The 22,820-nt window shown below is 40.7% G+C and overlaps 2 protein-coding genes across 5 annotated transcripts in view; one reads left to right on the top strand and one right to left on the bottom strand.

Moving 5' to 3' along the window:
- Positions 1-12,467, top strand: part of NSRP1 (nuclear speckle splicing regulatory protein 1) — a 22,025-nt gene extending 9,558 nt beyond the window's left edge. For 3 of the 4 annotated variants that reach the window (XM_019511235.1, XM_019511236.1, XM_019511237.1), the window contains exons 3-7: positions 4,954-5,010; positions 6,844-6,975; positions 7,992-8,199; positions 8,694-8,802; positions 11,311-12,467. In XM_019511235.1, the coding sequence (XP_019366780.1) occupies positions 5,002-5,010; positions 6,844-6,975; positions 7,992-8,199; positions 8,694-8,802; positions 11,311-12,328 (1,476 nt within the window). In that variant the 5' untranslated portion in view covers positions 4,954-5,001 and the 3' untranslated portion in view covers positions 12,329-12,467. Of the gene's footprint in view, positions 1-4,953; positions 5,011-6,843; positions 6,992-7,991; positions 8,200-8,693; positions 8,803-11,310 lie in introns of those variants that run through there. The other variant, XM_019511238.1, reaches the window with a different exon arrangement.
- A 4,113-nt stretch (positions 12,468-16,580) lies between these two features.
- The window catches only part of SLC6A4 (solute carrier family 6 member 4), a 28,739-nt gene continuing 22,499 nt past the window's right edge, over positions 16,581-22,820 (bottom strand). The window contains exon 14 of the mRNA XM_019511234.1: positions 16,581-21,775. Within this exon, the coding sequence (XP_019366779.1) occupies positions 21,701-21,775 (75 nt within the window). The 3' untranslated portion in view covers positions 16,581-21,700. The remainder of the gene's footprint in view (positions 21,776-22,820) is intronic.

Here is a 22,820-nt window from a genome sequence, read left to right as displayed (position 1 = left end):
CTTTGTGTGTGTGTGTGTTTATAGATGTAAGTCTAGTGGAATGGACATGGATAAACTGGACAGTTTTGAGCTTCCAAGTGCTGATTCAGGAGACCACAAACTTAAAAAAAAAATCCACTTTTGTTCTATCAAACTTTGGCTTGTTTTCAGCAGAAATGAATCCAGAGGAGTCTGAACTGTCTGAGTTGGCTTTTTAAGGAGAATGAGTCTGAGACTGCTGTTGGAGGGGCTCAGCTGGAAACACAGTACAGCTTTTCAGTACTGCTTAGTATATTAATTATTTATTATGTTCCTCACTTTGAATCTTTATCCATGTTTTCTTCCTTGTCGAGTTGAGAGCCGTCTCTCCCTAGGTAGGCACTTGTCTGAATACTGCGTTAGGTCATCATGATATAATTAAGCACAGATGCCAGAGCACTAGTTGAAAGCCTGACATGGAAAGTTTTGCTCTGATGGCCAGATTATCTAACTCAACTTCCCTCATTTACTGGCTAAATAATAGCCCTAATTTCTCCATTCTTGGCAATTGGCCAAGGAGTTTCTGTATACCACATGAAGGCCAGTTTGATTGTAGTGGGAGATTAAAATCAGTCCTGGTCTAATTTCTCTGCCCTTGAAATAAAGCTAATTTCACACCCCTTTTGAAATGAACTACAAATTTGAAGAATGATACACTGTTCTGTGTGCATAAGGTTGCATGTGCTGTAGGAGAAACCTCTAGAGGGGATGATGTGCCACTGCTAGAGAGCGAGGGAGTAGGCACTTACTTACTGAGAGACCTCTTAAAAGAAAAGGATAAAGCAATATATATTGCCATGTATACAAATTACTACAGTACTTGGCATTTGGGCAAAAATCGCAAAACATTCTTCCCTCGCTCGTGAATCCCTGAAAAACAGAGGCTCTGCCAGTGATGGAAATTATCCCATCGGCATTGGCCATTAAAATACACCTTGTTACAGATCGTCTAAGTTTCAACTGAGATCATCTGTACTTGAGAAGTCAGTGAGAGACCTACACTGTAGTGGCACTTCTTATGCACATTGAGGCACTAGCTTAAAGTAGCCGATTCATAGATTGATTGGTTGTGAGGCTGGAAGGGACCTTGTAGATCATCAGGTCCAGCCTCCCGCACCAGGCAGGAAAGATAACTGGGGTCAAGTGACCCCCAGCAAGGTGACCGTCCAGTCTCCTGATTATTTTAGCATTTTCTCTGAGGTATTCTTAAATTCTAACACTGCTGCAAGAATGCCAACTTGGATAATATTGAGTTAGGCATCAGCCACAGGCTTCAGTCAGCGGTGCTGGACCATCCATGCCATGAACCACTCCCTTCCCGACAGCAGGTACGACCAGTGGGTCTGGAATGTAGAAATGCAAGGAACTTAAAGTTTCTACAAAACCGAGACACAAATACATGCATGCTTTACCCTGGGTCTTTTTTTCTTAGGTATTCAACTTGGGAATTTTGAATTGGTGAGCTTTGCGTACTATGTTTATAGTGCTTTAAAAATGCATGGTTCACATGTTTAATTGCAGTGAGGTATAACTGAGGCAATGTGATTCACTCGTCAGTAGATTGAATCTCATATTTTTGTCTACCCTCGTAGGGATTTTTTAAATGAGAAATGCATTTTGGAAGGAGATTGAGAGAGAAACAAGAATTTTAAGTGGCAGCACAAGGTATAAGAGAATCAAGAAAGAAGGGTCAAATGCAAGTGGAATGGGAAGGAAATGGAAAAACTTTGGGTAGATTTTGCAGGGGTAGCATGCTGTAGTGTCTATTTTAAGAATTTTCCTTGGTTTGCACGATAGAACAGTGTGCTGTTTCACTGCAGGGTTAAACTATTTTTTTCTGTCTTCAGAAAATATTAAACTGTAAGCTTTGTGCCTCCAAAGAATAGTTTGGTTGTGGGCAAACAGAAAGCACAAAACAGATTGGTGAGTTTGTCGGGTCTTTAATAAACAGGCAGTTGATAAGTAAAAACAATACAAAAGAACAGGAAGTTCTCATCTGTCAGTGCTCAGAGCACAACAGGAAATTGTCCCTCATAAACCAGGAGAGGAGGTGTTTGTCCTGAACCTGTTTTACTTAAACGGACTGGCACGCTGGACAAACAAACGGCAGGTGGACCTCTCCAGAGTCTCGTGTGCAGTAATAAGGTCTGCATATTACTTTTGTGTTTGCCTGGTCTGTTGACCAATATGTCCAGTCCTTGTCAAAGACGAAAAATATTCTAAGCAGTTTCATATATTTTGATGAAAGTCAGTTAACTCCATAAATACATGGCACCTTGCAGACTTGTATGCCTCTTTGAATGAGTTAGTCTCGAAGGGGTCACCCTGCTCTGCCCTGTGCCTCATTTCAGACTAACTGCCACTTTGCATACATGCAGCTACTGAATTTTTTGCCCTGCTGCTTACCTCCTCTCTCTGTCCTTACTTCCCAAGGAGGTACCTCCCTGTCAAATCCTTCTCCCTACAACTTCTATCTAGTGACAGCTCTCATCCTTCAGCTAGGGGCTATGTTGGACAGGGCTCCATTTGGACTCCATCAGTGATGTTCCTTACCATGCCAAGCAATGGACAGCTTTCTCCCAGAATGGGAGTGGAATCTGGGTCTTTTGTGAAACGCTGGGAAATAACTTGTCCACAGAGTTAGCCCGACATAGTCTTTTAAGCGGGGAAAGCCCTGCTGCTTGTCATGTAGCCTTTGGAAAAAAAAGGTATGAAATTAGCATGTATGTTTAATTGAAAAATATTTTAAAATAATCTGAAGTGCTCACACAGCAGTTGAGTCTCTGACGTCAGAATCAAACAGAACTGGATTTGTAAAGCCAGGATTATCTTAATACGGGAGCATGGGACTAGAAAGGATGAGGGGAACTGAGCCATTGAATCCATTCCTGCATGTTTGCCAGCACCAAAAATATCCATTGTAGAAAATGTGTGTGCGTATTATGTTATACATCCAAATATAATGAATGTGGATTCCTATCTAAATAACGCAGTAACTTGTAGCATAAGGATGCAGTGTCTGTCTGGCATTACAGTAGACTTGGTATATGCTTTCAGCAGTTTACACTGTCAGGAGGAAAGTACAGCTCTCAAATGACTCCGCTGTAGTGATCCTGCAAATTTGCCAATAAATGTAGTACTGATGTCTTTGCCATTCTCAGTCCCCACAAACACAGGGAAGAGAATGCAATCTGCTTCCATGCCTACCTTACCCACTGCTTAGATAAGGCAGAAGGCAGGGTTAAGATGCACCTTATAGACTAAATGAATCGGGTGAATAAGCTTTTGTGAGCACCAGATGAAGCGAGCTCTCACTTAGGAAAGTTTATGCATCTCTCACCTATAAAGGTATCTCTTTACCTTGCTGTCTGCCTGACTTCAAACTAACAGAGCTAGCTACACCTCCCTGCTAGATAAGAAAGGCTGTCTCGATAAACGCAAGGAGAACTGAGTAGTTCTTAGCTTTGCATCCTGGAGTTGTTTCCCCCCCCCCCCGCCCCAAACACACACACTTCCAATGCACATCATGCTTTTCTTTATGACTTAGCTTTTACCATTTTGAAGTGTGGAGCTGACCTTAGTTTTGACTCGTGCCTGCCAAGATCCATCCCATACAGAGTTGTTCAACTATTTGAAAAAGGGAGTTTTGAAATATGCAGTGTTTCAGAGCTGCCTTTTCAGTTTTGTTTTCCTTTTTAACCTGTCTAGCACCAGTCACGCACAGTGTATGGAGTTAATTATTGAGGGAGAATGTTTTAAGGAAGTATTTTGAATAGTTTATAAGGCTTTTTTAGCTTTGGGATTAATTCCCTGAATCTAGGCTAAATTATAGGAAGTAAATTGTAAAACACGTAAGGAGAGAGAATCAAATCTATGTTCTAGTATATACTTGTGAAAATAACAATGAGTAATATTTACAGCACAGAAAAAGAACCACGTACAATCTTCAAAATAGAAATGAAATAGTGCTGGTGCTATTAGTTCTTTTTCCATAGGGTAAAAAACACTCATTGCTACTTTCCTGAAATTCAAGCCATGTGCGTATGTGTTCTTCTGAGGTGAGCTGCACAAAAGGTTGCAAAGTTAGGGGTTTGCAATATTTTTCTTGCTGCAGTAAGATAGTGAAGGGACATTTAGATGATCCGTTGGGCACTGTTCAAAGTTAGCAGGACAGCACTCTGCTTCTTCTGTATTGACACATCCATTCTGATTTCAACAGCATATGAAATGAGGGACATGGCACATTGTTGTTTTGCAGAGGTACCAAGTCTCGCCTTTCAGCAGAACTGTTTGAAATTATGTGGTGTGATGTTTGCTTGGTTTTCTTCGGTGCATTGTGGTGTCTGCACATATAAACTACTTGCTGGTAGTTTTTCATTATCTTTTTTATTGAAGACTGACGACACAAGCTCTTTTTAAAAACTGCTCGTAGAGCATGTTTCACGCAGTACTTGAAAATTCAGGTAGGTGCCAAAATGCAGAAGACCTTTTTTTTTCAGCATTTCCCTGCTTTAAAATACTACTGAGAAATACCTAATTATATAAACAGGCAATGATTCCTGTCTCCTTCTAATGAATCTGTTTAACAGAAAGTATTATCTATTGATTTGAGACCATAAAAAGACAATAAAAAAGAAGCATCACTAAGTTAAAAACGTGCTGGTTAGAAAACCCGTTTTCAACAGATGGTAGAGTACTTACTTCAATAGAAGGCAAGCCGATATTGCTGTTTTCTCTCATTAAAATTCTTGAAAAGTTTAAAATAAAAGATGAATGGGTTACATTATAGGCTATAAAAGTTTGATAATGAATAATATGATACCATTTTTTTAAAGCTATGGTTTATTGATTACAATATTAGAAAAACAGCATGCAGTACACACCATGGAAACAAATAATCTAATGTTTATATCTGTCAATATGTCCTTCTCACAGGCCTCTGTGGGTGAGAGTCTTCAAAAAGAAGCACTGAAAAAACAAGTGATGAAGCAAGTAAGTTGAGATTGGGAGGTTGCTGTGCACATGACAAAATAAGGATTTGTTGTGGTTGGTAACCATTCAGCTAAATCGTGTTTTCTCCTTGCAAACAACCAGCATGCAAGTATACTCTTTTGTAGCACAGACAAGATAACCTGCCTCTCTGTCTTATCTATAGATCTAGTTTGCCCATTCCTCTTTCTTCTCTTCTCTCTGCAGTAGTACATCCCCGAATGCATCTCCACACACTTGCTTCTGGTGCTGCGGTCTTTGCAAGTCCTTCAGGCACTTTGGCCCCAGATTTTCCCATAGCACTCTCACGCAGAGGCACCTAGCGTTTGTGGAAATCCTACACATTCTACATTTCTTCCACCTCGTACAGCAACTGTTATATAGATATGATGGTTTCAACTGGGCAAAATAAAGATTGTAGTATTAATAGCATCATTTAACACTCATACATCTAGTTTTCCACACAGATACAGTCTCAAAAATTAGGATTAGCTGTAATTAAGCTGCCCAGTTAATGATGATAGTCAACAATGCAGGTTTTTATTAGGTTTCTAGGCCATTGGGGATTGTGCTCCCCCCAGTTATTTTTAGAAGCATAAGATTTAAGTGTAGGTATTTTAAGTAAAAGTAAAATTTGAGTTAATTTTAATAATTAATAATCTAATGATGTCATTTCAGTCAACTTGTCTAATAGGGAGCTGCAGAAAAGTAAGTTATTATGAAGCAGGCTGTGAAAAAATAATCATATTTCTTCATATTTAGAGCCAGTGTTTTAAAAATCTTTACTTACACACGATAATTTTACCTTATCTGCAACATGAGATTTTTATTAAAAAATATATAGAACTTGCTAGTTCTAACTTATCAAATATGCATCTCCTAGCTAAGGAGATAGACATACATATTTTTAACTTCTATGTTTTTATTAGTGTAATAAATGATTCCACTTTACTGACCAGGACTCTTCTTGGGATTCTTTTGGCTGTGTCCAAAGAGTAGCTGAAAAACAATCTAATGCAAACTGCGTACCTGGGTTTCCATAGAGCTGATTATAGTTCACAGCATACAATAAAACTTGCAGACTACTTCATACGCACACTGTAAAACCACAAGAAGTTGCAGTTCATTCTGGGCTGTAGACTGCCGGGATGCTTTATTGAATTCATTTGTTAAACAACTTGATTTTGGAGGACAGCGTAATATTTAAGGAAGCTAAAGACAGCAAAAGAGTAACAGCTTCTTATATAATGAAGTTCTACCTAACAGCAACCCTTTGCATTGTACTCGGAGGTAACTTAGCTAGAAAAAAACATGAGCTTTCAGTAAAAAAAAAAAACAAAACCCACCAGCTGTAGGAAAGCAGTTGCGTTTATCCCAGCCCCATGGTTCCATAGGAGTTGAAATGTACAGTGGACAAGTCTGTAAATGAAATGTATGACGTATAAATTAATATATGAATACTTTTAGAGAAAACTAAGAAAAATGTATGGCCCAACTGGTTTAGTTTATTTGTGTTTCTTTTTAAATTCTGTTTAACTTGTTTAATTTGATAAAATAGTAATTTTCCACTTAAGTGGTCACCATAAAAGCTCAGTTGTTGCTGCTTTATATTTTCTCATCGCACTGTATTGCCTAATCTCATAAATATTCTTCTTCTAAGTGATCATTTATAATAGCGGTACTAAACCAAGAACTTCATAGACCAAGCAACATTGAACTTACGTTCAGTTTCCTATTAGATTTATATCATGAACTGATCTGATTAAATCAAAATATTTAAATAAAAAGTATTGAAAACATAAAGTTGCTTAGTTTATTTTTCTTTCTTTTTTTAAGACTAAATTAGAGATTCAAAAGGCCTTGGCAGAAGACTCTACAGTTTACGAATATGACAGTATTTATGATGAAATGCAGCAGCAGAAGAAAGAAAGTGATGCCAAAGTGTTGTCAGGAAAAGATGACAAAAAGGTCCATACCTGAAAATGTATGCTGTCTGTCTTATCTCTCCATGCTGGGAAAATAGCCATGACTACTTAGCAGATTTTACTGAGGTTCATGATATCCTAGGAACCAGTTGTGCATGCTGTAGTGGGGGCCTACATGTTCTGTGCTCAGAAGCTGAGATGTTATAAGAAGTTTGTTAACTTGCAAGCTCAGCAAGCATGTCTGAACCTTAGTCCAGTGTCATCATTTAGTTGATTTGGAGAGCAATAGACTCATGACGCGCTTCCTACCACTACGCTCTGGGGCAAGGACCCTGTCGTCTCATGCGTTTGCAGAGGACCTGTTATGATGTGCTGATCACGATTAGATCCCGGGAGCACTATAACAGGTTCTGTTTTCACTGTTGGGAAGAGTCCTAACTGAGGGAGGAAATAATGTCTTTTGGCAACAGGACCACATTTTGTAGCAATGAATATATATCTGTTATCTACTTGCTTGCTGGCTTACGGAGGGGCTGTCAGGCAACTAACCAAATTGTATCCTGTCTGTTAAATATGAACCATTTTCCACAGCCCAAATCATTCATGTTTATTCCAAAGTATTAGTGAATGATACTGGAAAGTTGTGTTATCATTGCTCATGTCATTGGGTTTGGGAGTATTTATCAGGTTGTACGGGGTGTAAAAGAAGGTGGCATTCTGTTCCCAGTTAACAAAAGGAAGCGAGGGAGAACTGCCGCTAAACATAAACCTGTCCGAAGAAGGGTTGTGTTGAAAGAAATCAGAGTTCCATCCCCCCAAAGTTAAGGTGAAATTTTTGCTGCCTGTTTCATTGTTGAAGGAAAGGTTTCCATGATCAAGACATGAACTATGTTCATTGAGATCATTATCCCAGCCACAATCACCTCACAAATTAGCTAGACTAGCTACTTTTACACTCACAAACTGATTTTTTTTTTTCAGCGTCCTTAGCAATTCTAACCTGTTCTGACTCAGCCAACTTGATTCCTTCTCATTATTGTTTTTTTTTTTCCACCTTAGCCAAGGTACATTCACAGTATCCTCAAGGCAGCTGAGATAAGAAAGAAGGAAGAAGAAAAACGAATGGATAGAAAAATTCAGAAAGAGCGTGAAATGGAAGGAGGAGTGTTTGATGACAAGGAGGCTTTCGTAACATCGGCCTATAAGAAAAAGCTGCAAGAGAGGGCCGAGGAAGAGGAAAGAGAGAAAAAAGAGGCAGCACTGGAAGGTGAGAGTTACACAGAACACATACGAGTTCTCCTCAGGAGAGAAGCATGGCGTTTGCCTTTAAAAAAGTACTTTTGAATGTGATTTATAGTGTTGTTGCCCTGGTCTCCGAACAGGGCGTGAGATGGTGTATTATGGAAGAGGAGCAAACAACAACACAGGGGACTGGATTGGACTTGGAGGCTGAGGAATAGAAGGTTCCTGCCCTTTTGTGTCAGTAATGATTGGGTGACTTGTTTCGCTTGGGAATTGTTAAAGGAAAAGAATGAGTCAGTGTGCCATAGGGATACTAAAATGCTAGTAGCAATCCTGCCCAATTTGCAGAAAGCTGTCCCAGATGTGAAAGTAATTGTTTTTTGCTGGAAATTGGTAAAGCAGCATACATGTGAAGGGAAGTCACTCTGGCAGCTTCTGTTTCTGGAAATCAGCCCTGCCACATGTGAAAAGGGTCTCATGATTCCTGACTATTATATCATTCTTGTTTTTTTTCCTTAGCATGTCTGGATGTAACCAAACAGAAGGATCTCAGTGGATTCTACAGACATCTTTTAAACCAGCAGGTTGGGGAAGAAGAGATGCCCAAATGCAGCCTTCGTGAAGCCAGGTAGGTCAGAGTTTTTAAAAAGCTCTTTAAATTTGAACCAGTTTCACAGCATTCAAAAGTCTGGTGTCAATAGGATCTTGGGAGGGGAATGAATACCAAAGTGCTGGTAGCAGAAGTCGCATACGTTGTAGAGTTGGCTGGTTGGAAAATGTGAAAAGATCATCATCATTGAGTGAAACTGTGGGAATTGAGAAGGGAGCAAAAGTGCAGGGACCTTTTGTTTTTAATGCTACCAAAGGGATAGTTACGCTGTGTCATGCTGGTGGTTGCGTGGCATTATTACAGGCTGGTTCTTACAGTTTTTTCACCAGCTGCCTTAAGCCAAGAATTTTGCTTCCTCAGGGAGAATGAGTCCGATATTTTTTGGGCCCAGATGTATAATATTATGCAGCTTCACATCACAGCTCATTTTAGTCACCACTTAGAAAATCATGTCCCACATAAATTTACTGAAAAACTTGTGGGTCTTTATCATTGTGCCTGGCCAACATTTTCTCATAAAGATGGAAAAGAGTCTTAATTTTTGTAAGTCTTGTGATTAAAAGGAAAGAAAGCAGATGGACAAAGTCCAGGGGGAAAACTTTCAAAGGTTATTATATGTACCGTTTAAAACAAAAGCATTAAGTGGAGCTGTGTTACTGCTGGAATTGAAGGAACATGGCTCTTTCTTCTCCTCTGGTTAATAGTGATCACTGGGTTTAATTTACTGTAGAGCTGTATTGCAACAAACCAGTACTTTATTCAGCTTAAAACTACCTTGTGGGGACCTTAAACATGGTTGTCAGGGAGTAGGTGGATGTTTGATATTCTAAAAGAATGAATAAGTAGCTTCAATCATGAGGATTTCTGGGACAGAAACTGGATGAACATTTTGTCAGTTCTTGGTTCCGGTGAGGTAGGTGATCATGTTGGAGATCCTCAGCCTGAGGCAGAACTTCTAGCTTGCCTTTTAATACGACGATGTGCCATGTCATTGGAAATAATGGGGAGAGAAAACCAGGGCAACTTATAACAAGAGATAAAAATACTTAGAACTGCAGCTGTTTGTCACTCTGCAGTTTAAAGAACCAGCTAATAAAAGAGCTCGTGCTTGGAAAAGCCGTAGCTGTTTTAGGCTTAACTTTCACTAGCAAAGAGAATTTAAGGAGTCACTCTTAGACATCACCAACACAGTTTCTGTGAGGTCACTTACATGAACTGTTTGTGTTACTTTTGCTTCCTTACAAACATATCAGTACAAGGTATCCTCTGTTTTATCTCTGTGAAGCAGTGCCACTTGTGATTGACTCATTCGCTTTTGTAGTTTTTGAACAATTCTTTGAGGTTGAAAATGCTTTTGTCCAAGTGTGGTTATGTTCAATGCAGGGTTTCAGAATAGTGGCTTCTTAACCATAATGATAAAGTCCTATCGAATGAATGAATGCATCTATGAGGAAAAAAACCAAACAGCAATCTATTCTGTTGCCAGCAACAAAACTATCCGATGAGTTCATCTGAAGATTTCCGTTATTTTTTTTAGTTTTACCACTGGCAATCTAAGGTTACAAAAAAGGCACAAGTAGATTTTCAACTGTTAGACAAAGTTTGAAGCACTCCATAGAGAAAAATCAAACCTTTGGCTTGCCTTCTTGCTCAACTATCGTGGGAAAGTAACTGAGAGAGAATAAATATGGAATGCCCCAATGTAATTTTTTAAAGTTATTTTGCACTTTAAACCATGGATCAAGCATTCAGCCTAGCCAGATGGTCGACTGATTTCTACAGCCAATTTCCCACATACAGACAGTGCAGCAAAATGATTAGTGAAAACAGACATGTGGCTTCTATAATCAAAATGCACCTCCTTATCTGTCAAAAGAAGACTGACCGCTTGTAACCTTTTTGGGCATTGCCCAAGTTTGATATCTGCAAAGTTTCCCATGTTTCCTCTTTTACTGCATGTTGCAAGCTAAAAACAATAACAAGATCTTAGCATCACTACAGCCGCAAGACTGAGGGCCTTGGCAGGAAGCACAGAAATATTCAGGAATATTGAACTGAAATTTAAACTGGTAGGTTTTTTTTATGAGGACGCGTTCAGCATGGGGTGTTCTGTGTACGGCTCCTATTAAAAATAAAGTTTGTAATGCTCAGACACCAAAAAGAGGGGGGAAAATCCCCACCTCTTCCCAATATAGGAATGATGTGGTATGGATGTGAATCACCTAGGAAATGGTTTGCCACATAGGTAGTGTTACCAAAATACAAATCAGTGTTGTATACAGAGCTATAGCTTTACTCATTCTTGAGATCAGTTCATTTGTTTTGCATGTCACCAAAGAGCCTGATGCAGACTTTCAGTACAAAGGATATTAGAACCAGAACAGCAAACTAGATTTGCCTGCTTAGACTTTCCTGTTGCATTACTTGTTAAGTCTCAGAAAGAAATCATGGGCTCCAGAAATGTCTGAGACTGCAGGCTGTGTAATATCTTTTTTTCTGTTTTTTAAATGCTCAAAAAAAATCTAGGATAAAGGAGGAAAAATCTAGCAGTACTTCTGATGAAGCCAGCCAAAGGAACAGAATTCCAGAGGATGGACTACAACTCAAAACCACTCCTAAGCGAAAGGACAAGGATAATCCAGATGCGGACACTGATTTAGAAAGTGAGAGCAGTGATGATGACAAAAAATATAAAAACACCAAAGGTCATTCTAAAAAGAAGGAAAGTCGAGACAGTTCTGCAAGCAGCGGGGATGATCCCCAGCAGCACAGGAGCCGGAAGCACTCCACGTCATCAAGATCATCCAGTGACGAAGGAGGTCATCGTGCAAAAACCCAGTCAAATCATCCTCGGAGAGAAGAGAGTGGAGCAGGTAGAAGGGAAAGCGATGAACGGTACAGGGAAAGCAATTACGAGAGAAGAGGCAGGGCTCAGGAAAAGGATCACCAAAGGAAAAAGGAAGACCAGGACAGATATGGGGATCATGGCAGTAAAGATAGCTACAGAAGGAGGGAAGAGCAGGAGGACAAACGTAGGGGGAGAGATAGAAAAGAGAGAGAAGGATATGACCGAGAATGGAGAAGAGAGAAGGAGAGGGAAGACAAACATGCAGAAAGGGAGCGAGAAAAAGAGAGGTTAAGAAATGGCAAAGACGGATACAGTGAGAGAGAAAGGGAGAGAGGGGGGAAATGCAGAGAAAAGGAGGAATCTGTAAAGGAGAAGAAAGAGCGAGATGATAAAGGTGAAAAGAAACGCAGGGACAGGAAGGAGGGCAGTCCTAGAGCCTTAGAAAGAGACAGCCAGCCTGATCCTGAAAGAGAGCGGGAGAGGGACGATGAGGGAGCCTCGAGCTCTGAAAAGCGCAGGGCTGAAGAGGGAGGGCTAAGCGAAGCGAAAGAGCAGCCGGAGAAGCTGTCAGACGGTGTGAACAAATTCGCCAAGCGGAGCAGTGAAGAGACTGTGACGTCGGCAAGGGACCGCTATTTGGCTCGGCAAATGGCACGAGTTAGCACAAAATCCTACGTAGAGAAAGAAGAGGATTAGCTTGATTTCAGTGGATAAAAAAGAGATGGTAGACTCTCGCTGGTGAGAAAATCGCTACATCAGGGACTCTGCCCCTAGAAGTAAAGTTTTCCCTGGCCGCTTACTCTTCCTGGGGGTTTTATAACATCCATAAAGAATTTAGTAAAACAACATTTTTTTTTTCTTCCTTTGGAATATGTAAGTAGTTTATTCATTTTGTGCCTGCATTTGGTCAGTTGTAAAGGGAAGAGGTTTAATTTTGCTGGTTCTGTTCATGTTGGCTTTCAACATCCTGTCCCCTGTGTCATTGAGACCGAACCACTCCTATAGAGGCTAAACTGAGACAGGTAAGACTGCCACAGTCCCTGCTATCACATAATCCCTGTGACCGCTTGTAACAGCAGCAACTCTGCTGAAGCAGCAGCATGCTTATTAAAAAACATCACTGTTCAGAGAAGTTGACAAAGATTGAGAGAAACACAAAACTAAAAATTGGGAAAATGCAGAAAAAAAATCCAAAACTATAATTTAACAGAACCCTGTATGTATGGGGTTTTTTTCATATTGACCTATTGAAAATGTGGGGTTTGGTTTTGTTTCTAGAGCTTGATGTATGGAAATAATTAAATAAAATGTACATTCTGTACTATATCTAATGCCTTGATTGTTCTTTGTGTCTGTTACTGTAAGTTTTAGTGGAAACAAGCTGCATCATACCTTTCTCATGAGATAAATCGAGGCATATTTCTTCTTCAAGTATTCCAGTTGTACCCGCAGGTTCTGCTAGAATTAATATGCTGGACTTGCCAAGATAAATCTATCTTTTCAAGGTTTTATAAAACTGTTATAGAAATCATTCCAAAACTGTAACTTGTACTGGTAAAAAAATAATACTTTTTATAAACAGACAAGGTTCTTTGAGTAGATGTCGTATCTTTTATTAGACCAACTGAGTTCTCAGTTGGTCTAATAAAAAATATGACGTCTTCTCAAAGAACCTGGCCTGCCTGCGTCCTTCGACCAACACGGCTACAACCAAAAACCCAACATACTTTTATAATACATTTTCAAGCTTTGGGGAGTTTTTTCCACTTGTTCTTCTGCAAGTTTATCACAAAACCCAATATAATTCACATTTATTTGCACTTTAGTTTCACTTTTTTCATGCAGTCCAAGTACGGAACCCACCCACGAACTGATCTGCCCTCTCTCGTACGGTGTTCAGGGGGTTGGCATGAGAACCTTGCCTGGTCTGCAGTTGTCTTGTGAATAAAAAGTAGTAGTCATGTTCAGGTGTCTGAAGGATCACCAGTGTGCAGGTATTCGATTCATCTGCGATTTCTTGGGTCAGTTTGGGACAGCCCCATAGACTGCATCCATTTGCTGATGTTACTGGCATGTGGATAACTAACAGCTACCATGTGAGCCAAAGTATTATCCATCTTTTTGCTGCTTGGTATTTCTTAAAAAAAAAAAAAAAAAAAGTCTTTTCTGAATTTCCCTTTCAGGTGGCAGAATGTTTTTAGACATTCCTCCTCAACTTGTTTTGTTCTTTTTCTCACATCTGCTTCCCATTAGCAAGGGAATTTGAGGCTGGTTTTATGAAGAAATAGTAAAATGTGCGTAGTATTCCTCTTCTGTGTTTTCCTGTCGCAGCTTAGTCGTTGAATTCATCAAGACATTGGATTTTACTCACGTCCTTAAGGCACTAAGAAGCTGAAGATGGCAGGTGCCAAGTGAACCTTTAACACAAAGAACTGAGAAGTTTGAAGTGATTTACCAAATTAATTCTAAGTGCTCCTAAAAACTAGAAAGGATTTTGAAGGCTGCACTCCTTCCCGTACTTGTCCACGTCTCCCAGAACACGCTTTGTTCCTGTCCATCACAGGCCAGTTCCAGTGACCGAGGCATGCTGGACAGTTCTGAGATCAATGAGTGGAATATTGAAAGGTGAAATTCTTTACCTGAGTCCAGTTGAAAATTAGGTCACGAAAAGACAATGCCTTTATTCTTGTGGATCTCACTTTTAATTGGAGTAGTTGTCAGTTTATTATAGTAACAAAGACTTGGAATACGGTATTTTCAAGGTATTAATGCCTGCTGGGGGCATCTCTCTGCTGCATTCTGGACCATCTTTTAATCTCCAGGAAGTACCATACACTTCAAGCATCTTTCCTTTTGAAAGTAAAGCAATGTTTCTTTGTTCTAAGTAGCCTTTACTGTTTTGAGGTTATGGGAAGGAAGTTTTTATATTTCAATTGGAGACTTTCAGCGAACAGTAGGAGGTACGATATAGAACCCAGATGCTCCAGCTCCTCCTCGGATACAAGTTAGCTCACTTGCTGGTCGTTTCTTGATAAAGCTGAGAAAAGAATGGCTGGTGTTTTAGGCCTAGGATTTGACATCAGTTAGGGCCACAGGGTAGTTCGGGTGACTGAAGTACAAGAGCAGCTGAGTCCACTGCCAAAACCTGGACCGCTTTCAACATCTCATGAATCCCGGTTCTCAGAGCAAAGTTGGTTTTCATTTGTTCTCTGTGTGGTGGTAGCTTGTTTGTACAGTTTACAGGAAAAATCACAAGCTGCTTTATCAGCGTGCTTACATTTAAGTATGCAACCTCTTGGTCTGGAATCCCTGCTTTCAATTGCTTTATTGACTGTTCCCAGGCTAAAGCAAAACAGAGGAAGTTCCTGATATCTGATCCTAAACTTAATCTTGCCCAGCACACTTTCTCTTTTCTGTCCTAACAGAGAGCACCCCTCCCTTCAACCTTTCCAGCCCTTACCCAGTTCAGCTCCCTACAGCTGTTTCCCAAACCAGATGAAATATATTTGGTGGCATTTTACCAAGCAGTTTGCTTTTGGATAGCTCCAGCTTTGTTTTAGCCAAGGAGCTGGGGAGAAAGCAGACTTGTTTCTGTACATCTGCTCAGTGGCTAGAGGAAATGCCAGCTGTAGCAGGCAAAGAAAAAAGCAGCAAGTATATGGGTTGGTCCTTTTATGGGTCTATTTACAATGAAATAAATACTTTCTAGGGAGGGAGGTAATCCTGAGAACATATTGCTTACAAAGGCTTTGGTTATCTCAACTACAAAGGGTGATTATAAGATACAGAACGTGATCTTCCAACTTCTCTTCTTGGGAAGAAATAATAAAACATCTTTTCTGCTTGTAAAAATTCAGTAGTAGAATGAGGACGGCAGCCTGGACCCTCCTCTTGATCTCACTCCAGCATCTGAATGCAGAGGACAGTGGAGCTTCACGCTTAGAGGGGTGATAATGTTAAGTCGGCTTTCTCTTCGACTTGGGTTCAGCTCCAGAGAAACTGCACCTACTTATACTACGTTTAAATCATGACAAAAACCTTCAGCCGAGTTGTCTAAAAAGATTAATACTTAGTGGGCCCGTTTACATGTGCATTTATGTTGCATTAAATTCACTGCGCAGTAAGTTACTGCACAGTAAGCAGAAATAGGCCGATGTCTATGTGTGCAGGCGCTAAAGTGCATTAATGCAGTGTGTGGTCTGACCTTGGCACTGAAGTTAGTCCCAAGTCAGTCCACACAGTGTTACTGTGCAGTAAGGTGTTTACACGTGAGTTACCATGCAGTGACTAATCAGGTGTAAATTTGCCAATTTGCCAAGTCGGCATAAGTCACCATAGTTACTGCACAATATAGGCGTGCATGTGTAGATATGTGCCCATACTGCTCATCAAGTTAGGGTACCACACAGTAAATGTGCATGTGTCAACGCACCCAGTATTTCTAGGCAGATGTCTTGAACAGAAATTTTAAACAAATGTGTATTCTTAACTGTAGCCCCATCCAGCTACCTGCTTGCTTCACAGTTTGCTCACCAAGCTTGTGTGTATGCAGATAAAACACCAGTTTTAAAAATTTAAATACAGAGTCGTATCGGCTCACAACGACCTTAAATGGAGTTGGTTTGATACGCGAGTTTATTGAGCAATTTTGCATCGACTCCAGATGTGGAGGAGTTTGCTTTTGCTATTCTGTTTAAACAAATGTCATGGCTATTGGTTCATCTGTTATTGTGGACCCAAACTGATGTTCTAAAGAGTGGGCCAAGGGATACTCGGTGCAAGGAATACTCTGCTCTTTGTTGGAGCAGTCTTGTCAGTGTGGTAAACTGGGTTGACACCTCTGCTCTCTGGGATGGCTGCTTTGCTGAAACGGAGTCTTAGAGTTGCTGGAAAATAGGTAATGTTTTAAAGTCAAATGTAGAGTAGAGATGAGACAAACACCTGCAGATTTATTATGATATTAAATTTATTACAGTAACAGTTTACAATACAAGGCACATACTGATGACTTACAATCCAGCTTGTAACACTCGTAACTAAACAGCTGCATAAATTAATACAGGTACATGGTATACAAGTTGGAGGGAATATTTATTTCTGTACAAATAAAACTCCAGTTTAATGCTCCTCCTAAAGCTTAAAAGTCAAACATACTCCCAGTTCACAGAGGAAGGTAAAACTGGCTTTGGAAGTTTCCGTATCACTTTTCACATCAGGGAATGGGGTTTTATGGCATTCTGTGTAAGGAACTGGTAAATCAATGAGGAAGAAAAGGACTTTGTGGTCTGAAAAGCTTTCAAATCTGGTGTGTAGCCCCTTTGGCAACCGTAGAACTAAGATTTTGGTGAAAGAGAGATTCCACGTCTAATGCATGTATAAAATTACTTATTGAGCTAACTGATAATTACTGACATTGTTAATGATTTTGGAATAGTGTGTAAAAGGAATAAAAAAGGTAGTGGTAACCATGAAAATAAATGAAATGGCACAACATGGCTTCAGCCTGTGAGCTTCTGAGCTAACCAGAGATGTTGGGGAAACTAACTTGTGATCAGAATGAAGACTTAAGAAAACCTCAAGCCAATGTGCAATTAAAAATTTGTGGGAATTAAAGTAGTATGCCTGTTCAGCTCTTGAAAAGGGGCACGTGGGGCGGGGGGTGTGTTTGTGTGTATGTATGCGTGGGTTACATCTTTGCATTATATTGAAAAAGAAAGTTCTGCACTTTAAAATTTGTTTTCGGAAGGCATGCTGATTCCCTGTTCCCAAAATACACCAGAAAGGCCTTGATTTGGATTATGCCTCATGAAGAGGATGTCGTTAAAAATGGTTCTGCATTTTATACTTACAGAATCCCTCCACTAAAATCTGAACTGTGACATTCAAACCAGCAAATAAAATCTCCTTAAGCAAAGTTTTCAGTGGGTAAAATATGAGCATCTCCTCTATATCCCTTCCGCTTAAGAGAATTTCTTTTGTGCCATTTCAGTTTCTGTCTTCAGCTTTCTGCACAGATATAACACTTGCAAATGAGAACATGCATCCCTCCTGGGGTCACACGACTTGGAAAAGATAAAGATGAGACGAAAAGGTGTTTGATTGTTTCTTCCTCTTGGAAGTGTTGCTGTTGGACCAGTTCTCTTAAAACCTAGGACATTTCATCCTTCTGAGAGGCAAAGAAAGGAAGTCTTTTGGGAGGGGATCTCTCCTTTCTCTCTCTAAGAATCACTGTTCTTTAGGACAGGACCTATATTTCCATCTGGGTTTGGGAAAGAGCACACGCATGGTGGGCTTCTAGTTATTTAAGGTGACACCTCTCGATCGGGTTGGATGACTGAGTTACTCAGATCGATTGCACGGCATCTCAGTGCTTTAATACTGAGAGTCATACTTCACGCTAAGCACTGAGAAAACAGCGGTGCTGCTTCTGAATTTCCTTGCTGTGTTAAGTAAAATGGATATCCCAGCTAAAATTCTTGAGGCTTGAGAAAATTAGCCAAACCTTCTCTTTCAGAAGTCTGAATTTTCTTCTGACATTCTAGATATGCAGAATGTGCACATTACGGTCATTCCTCAAAGGAGATCGGGACAAATAAAACATACACCCACATTAGCATGTCTTTGTTTCCCTTAGTGCTTATGTACAAGTACAGTAGCTTCTTAATCAGTAGTTGGGGAATTCAGAGAGAGATCCTCGCAGCTAATTTTACCGGTGGTCCAGCCAACAGGTTAATTTACAGCTTCTTAATTGCCATCTTCCTTTGCCGAAACTTGCAGCTTTCAAATTTCCCAGGTTTTCTGCTCTGACAGCTAACACTTTTGAATGGCAGTTCTCAGATGCTTTGAAATTAAGCCCGGGCTTAATTTCTCTGCAGAATCTGAGGCCTGTTTGGCATCATCTGACTGTCAAGGTAGTGGTTTCTTCTTTCGGGGTTTCCTCCAGTGCCCAGGGAAGTCAGTTAAGACTTATCCATCTGATGCACAGTGTATCAGTGGTAGGGCTCCTGTTTAAGCTCAGGGTATTCTGGCTGATGTCTGCTCCCCTTGGGCACCTGTTTAATTTTCTGTGCTGAAATCGCCCAGGAAGCCACTGCTTGTTGCATATTACTGTCTGAATAGGACAAATCAGGATTTGGGGTTTTTTTTGCCCCCCAGTTACAATTACAGTAATAAGGCCATAATATGGCATTGCCACACAGTTCCCATACTCTTCCAACGCCCAGGAAAAAGCAGAGATTTCTACAGAGGTACCTGGCAGAATTCACGTCCCATGTTCCACTTTGGGAAAGGACCTTTCTGGCTTCACTGTGGATAGTGCCCTTTCTGAACCTAACCACCTTCTGCTTCCTGCTGGATGGCAGCCGACTGTCTCCTTGTGCTGTGTTTTGTAGCAGGACTTAGTAAAAACTAACAGAAAGCAGAGCTGTGAGCTGAGTTTTTAAGCAGCACTTTTTTTGAATGAGCCTAGCAAAGCTAGCTGATACTGTTTGCTTTGGTGCAGGCAGAAATTCAGTTTATATTTGGTGTCTGTTTAAAAATAGTAAGTGACACTTCTGGCATGGGTTGGACACGGACCAGCTGGGATTGCCTAATCTGATTTAGTGATTCTTTATTTCCCAAAAGTGATGTAGGAAGTGTGTGATTATCCTGCTTGTTCTATGCTGCAGCTTCATATGTACTTCTTCAATAACAAGCTCATGGCAGAAACGTTTAACAATCAAGTGGCTTCTAATTTTCTGGTGCTTCTGCTTTACTGGTGATATGAAATATTAGATAGTTTTAAATGTTAAAAAAGCACGTCCTACACGGGTTTTTTTTAGTCAACTTGTGTTCAACTCCAGCATACCCTATGTCCGCTCAGTGTAAAATCCATTTTAAAAGTCACTTTTACATGTAGTGAGGGTTAAGTTGCAAGTCATTATCCAGTGAGAAACAGATTTATTTTGTCTCTCATGGTGCTGTTGGAACAGTATTTCCGTTAGACAGGACTTGTGTGGCCCTAGTACTCTTTGTCAGCAGTTTAGACCAAATTAATCTTTCGCTGCTCTAAATTATTTCCTTGGAAGTGGGTTAGGTTAAACACCTAACGATAAATGATCTCACATCTACCGGGTTACTCTAATAGGCATGCTTTGGAGTAGATGTCTACATACAGAGGGAGAAAACCCTTGTAAGATGTATAGTATTTAGATGACAAACACGTGAGTACACTCCTTTGTGCACAAGGCAGGTTCTTTCTGTTGCTGTAAGCCTTTCCCCCTCTTTTTGCTGGTTTCTGAGTGTCTGCCTCTATAAATCCACATGTGACCTCATTTTTAGCACTCCATCACATAGGCAGAGGTATCAGGAAGTGTTATGCCCTATTTTAATTTCATTTGTTTAGGGTTTTATAACAAAACTTTGTAAGGCTGCAAGTGGTAGGGGTAAAAATATAACATAAATCTTCTTTATTTACATAGTAACTACATAGGTTTAGCTAAGCAACTTCCATCTAACTGCATAGTCATTCTGTGGTCCTGCAGTTGACGTGGCAGTAGCAGTTAGTCAGAAGTTTACTCACTATTTAACCTGCTCCCTTATTTGGAAGGTGCAAGTACATATATATGCTGTATTGAATTTAAAGTTACATGGAATTTAAATTGCAATTAAATGCTCTAAGTTATATACCAACAGTTACCATTAGGATTCACCCTTGCAGAATTTCACTCAAGCACTTGTTCAGGGTAAAATATCCCCCATCCCCTCCCCTTTCATCTTCAGGGTAAAGGCTAGAAAAAGTTGATTTTAGTACAGACTGCTATATTTTTGGTAAAGCTTTGTAAACCACCAAGTCTAAAGAGCTACCCCAAATTTTAGTTTTGTAACAAGAAAACAATAGGAAAAAACCACAAGCTCCAGCAGATTATAGCTGTGGAGTACAATTCCCATAAACAAGCAATGGTCCAGCTTCTGGCATCTGACCTTAAAGCAATTCACATTGGGCTCCCGTTTCGAAAGAAAGTAGTTTGTCTGGGAAATGTCATTGTGAGTATGTAGCTAAAAGTGATGGAGAGATGGCAACGGAGCGTAGCATTTGCTAACATCATCACAGCTTGTCGAGTGACCTATGACCAAGAAGTGGGTGGGCTGACTGTTTTGTGTAACTGGTCCCAGACAGAAATGGGAAGAGGCTAAGCATTTTGTGAAACCCAGAGCTTTAAAAATCATTCTGGCGCGTGTGACTTTTGCAAGAACCAACTAAAGGGAACTGGTGTGGTCCAAAGTGCACAACAGAACGTAAGAACACCAACAGTGCTGTACTGGGTCAGACCAGTGGTCCAGCTAACCCAGTATCCTGTTTTTGACAGAGGCAGAAGTGGTATAAGGAACAGGGGAGGAAAATGCTCCTATCTGGGTGTGCTACTGTGTACAGAGCAGTACAGTGCTCTTTGGGCTTGTTTCCTACATCATCCTCTGCTTGTTCCACAACAAAATACCCTAGGGTCTGAGAGTCCTATTCATTTTTTAAGCTACAAAGCTCTGAATAACTTGGGTAGTATATGGCTATCAGAACTATTTTCCTGTATTTTTCAACCTTTGTTGAAGCAATGAGATCCTTAGAAGCAAATACAACATGGTCCAGTACAAATGGTCACATTGAGGAAGGTACAGGAGTACAGCCACAGACTTGAGATTCTAAATCTAATCCTAACTGATGATATTCATCCTACGTTTTAGGGACGATTGAGGGAGTCACACACGCTTCCAGACGGCCCCGGTGCTCATCCACCGAGTGACTGCATTCTCTCTCACACACACACACGCACGCAATATCCTCATGTTTCCTAAATGAATTAGTTCAGCAGTGAACTTGTAGTCTGGTTTGCAGTGCACAGCAGATTTCATGGAAATGTTTGGATATGTACGCTGGAGGCACCGTGCTTCCAGATGCACATTGCCGGTTTCTGAGCCTGTGCGGAAAACTCCCTCCTGTTCCTTGGCTTAGCTGGAAACTCAATTCTTTGGAGGAGGGAGCCTCGGGAAAGAAACATTGATGTCGTTTTTTTCCCCCAGAAAAGGTAGGTTAGCTTAAACAGCGTTCATGCGGATGTCCCCAAAAGGGATCTCTGTGGCTGTCTCCGGAGTAATGCTTTTTAAAACACGCTGTTGAGAAGAAAACACACTAGTCAGAAGTGGAGCAGTTTTCAATTTCAGGTAGCTCTCCCATTATTTGAAAGAACGAACCAGCGAACCAGCGGAGACTGTAAAGAAAAACCTCACCCTCCTTTAGAGTATCTGCCTTCCTCACGGTTGTGGCCCAGGCTCAACACGCGTTTGTACAGCACTATGCAGAGGTGAAGCACTCTAAAAGTGTACACTCTCTGTCTCTAATTGATGCGCGTTATTGCATCCAGCTACTCTAGAGAGTTTCTCAATTATTTGCTCTGGGACTCGGTCATTTATTTGAATCCCATGACCTTTACTGAGCATCTCTTCTCCTACTGGATCTTCGTGTATACCTCATGAGAGCTCCCAAAATGACATTCCAGCTGGCCGTGGATCTCGTATCGAAATGTGGGGAGGACTGTTTGTTTCGGATAGGGGTAGTGGTGCCTCTGTGGATTTGGCTGTCTGCCTGCGACCTGGAGACAGTCAACTAAAGCTCTTTGAGTTGCATTGGCTGCCTCTTTTCTTCTGTCCATAATAAACTTTTTCCCTTTCTGTGGTGGCTGGCAGAGAAGAGAAGTATCTGCCATTCCTGAAAGTCTGAAAACGCTTGTGGGCTCGCAGCAGAGTATCACTGTTTGTACTCTCTACCTGCATCTCTGGCCACCAAATCCAGAAAAACTCAACACTTCGTACTCAAACTGACACTCTCCCTTTCTATAGCACTTTTCATCCATACCTTGAAGCACTTCACTGTTGAGGGTTATACTATCGGACACTATCTTCTCAGCACTTGACCGTCTTAAACATGACCAATTGCCATATTTAGGGTCAGGAAGGAATTTTACCCCATGGTCAGATTGGGATAGACTGGGGGGTTTTGTAGTGGGGGCATGGCCCTCTTCCTGGGAACTCTTGAGCATATATTAACAGCTTTTTACAGAAGCAGGACATTGGCCACTGTGGTTCCCCTATGGCAGGTCTGGGCGTTGTGTCTTGTGTTGTGTCAGGGTTGGCTGTAGTTTTGCTAGGAGGTTAGACA

Source organism: Gavialis gangeticus, unplaced genomic scaffold (assembly GCF_001723915.1).
Source record: "Gavialis gangeticus isolate Ggan-Ray unplaced genomic scaffold, GavGan_comp1, whole genome shotgun sequence".
Classification (NCBI taxonomy): Eukaryota; Metazoa; Chordata; order Crocodylia; family Gavialidae; genus Gavialis; species Gavialis gangeticus.
Note: the sequence above shows the minus strand (reverse complement) of the source record. Positions and strands in the feature narration are given on the sequence as shown.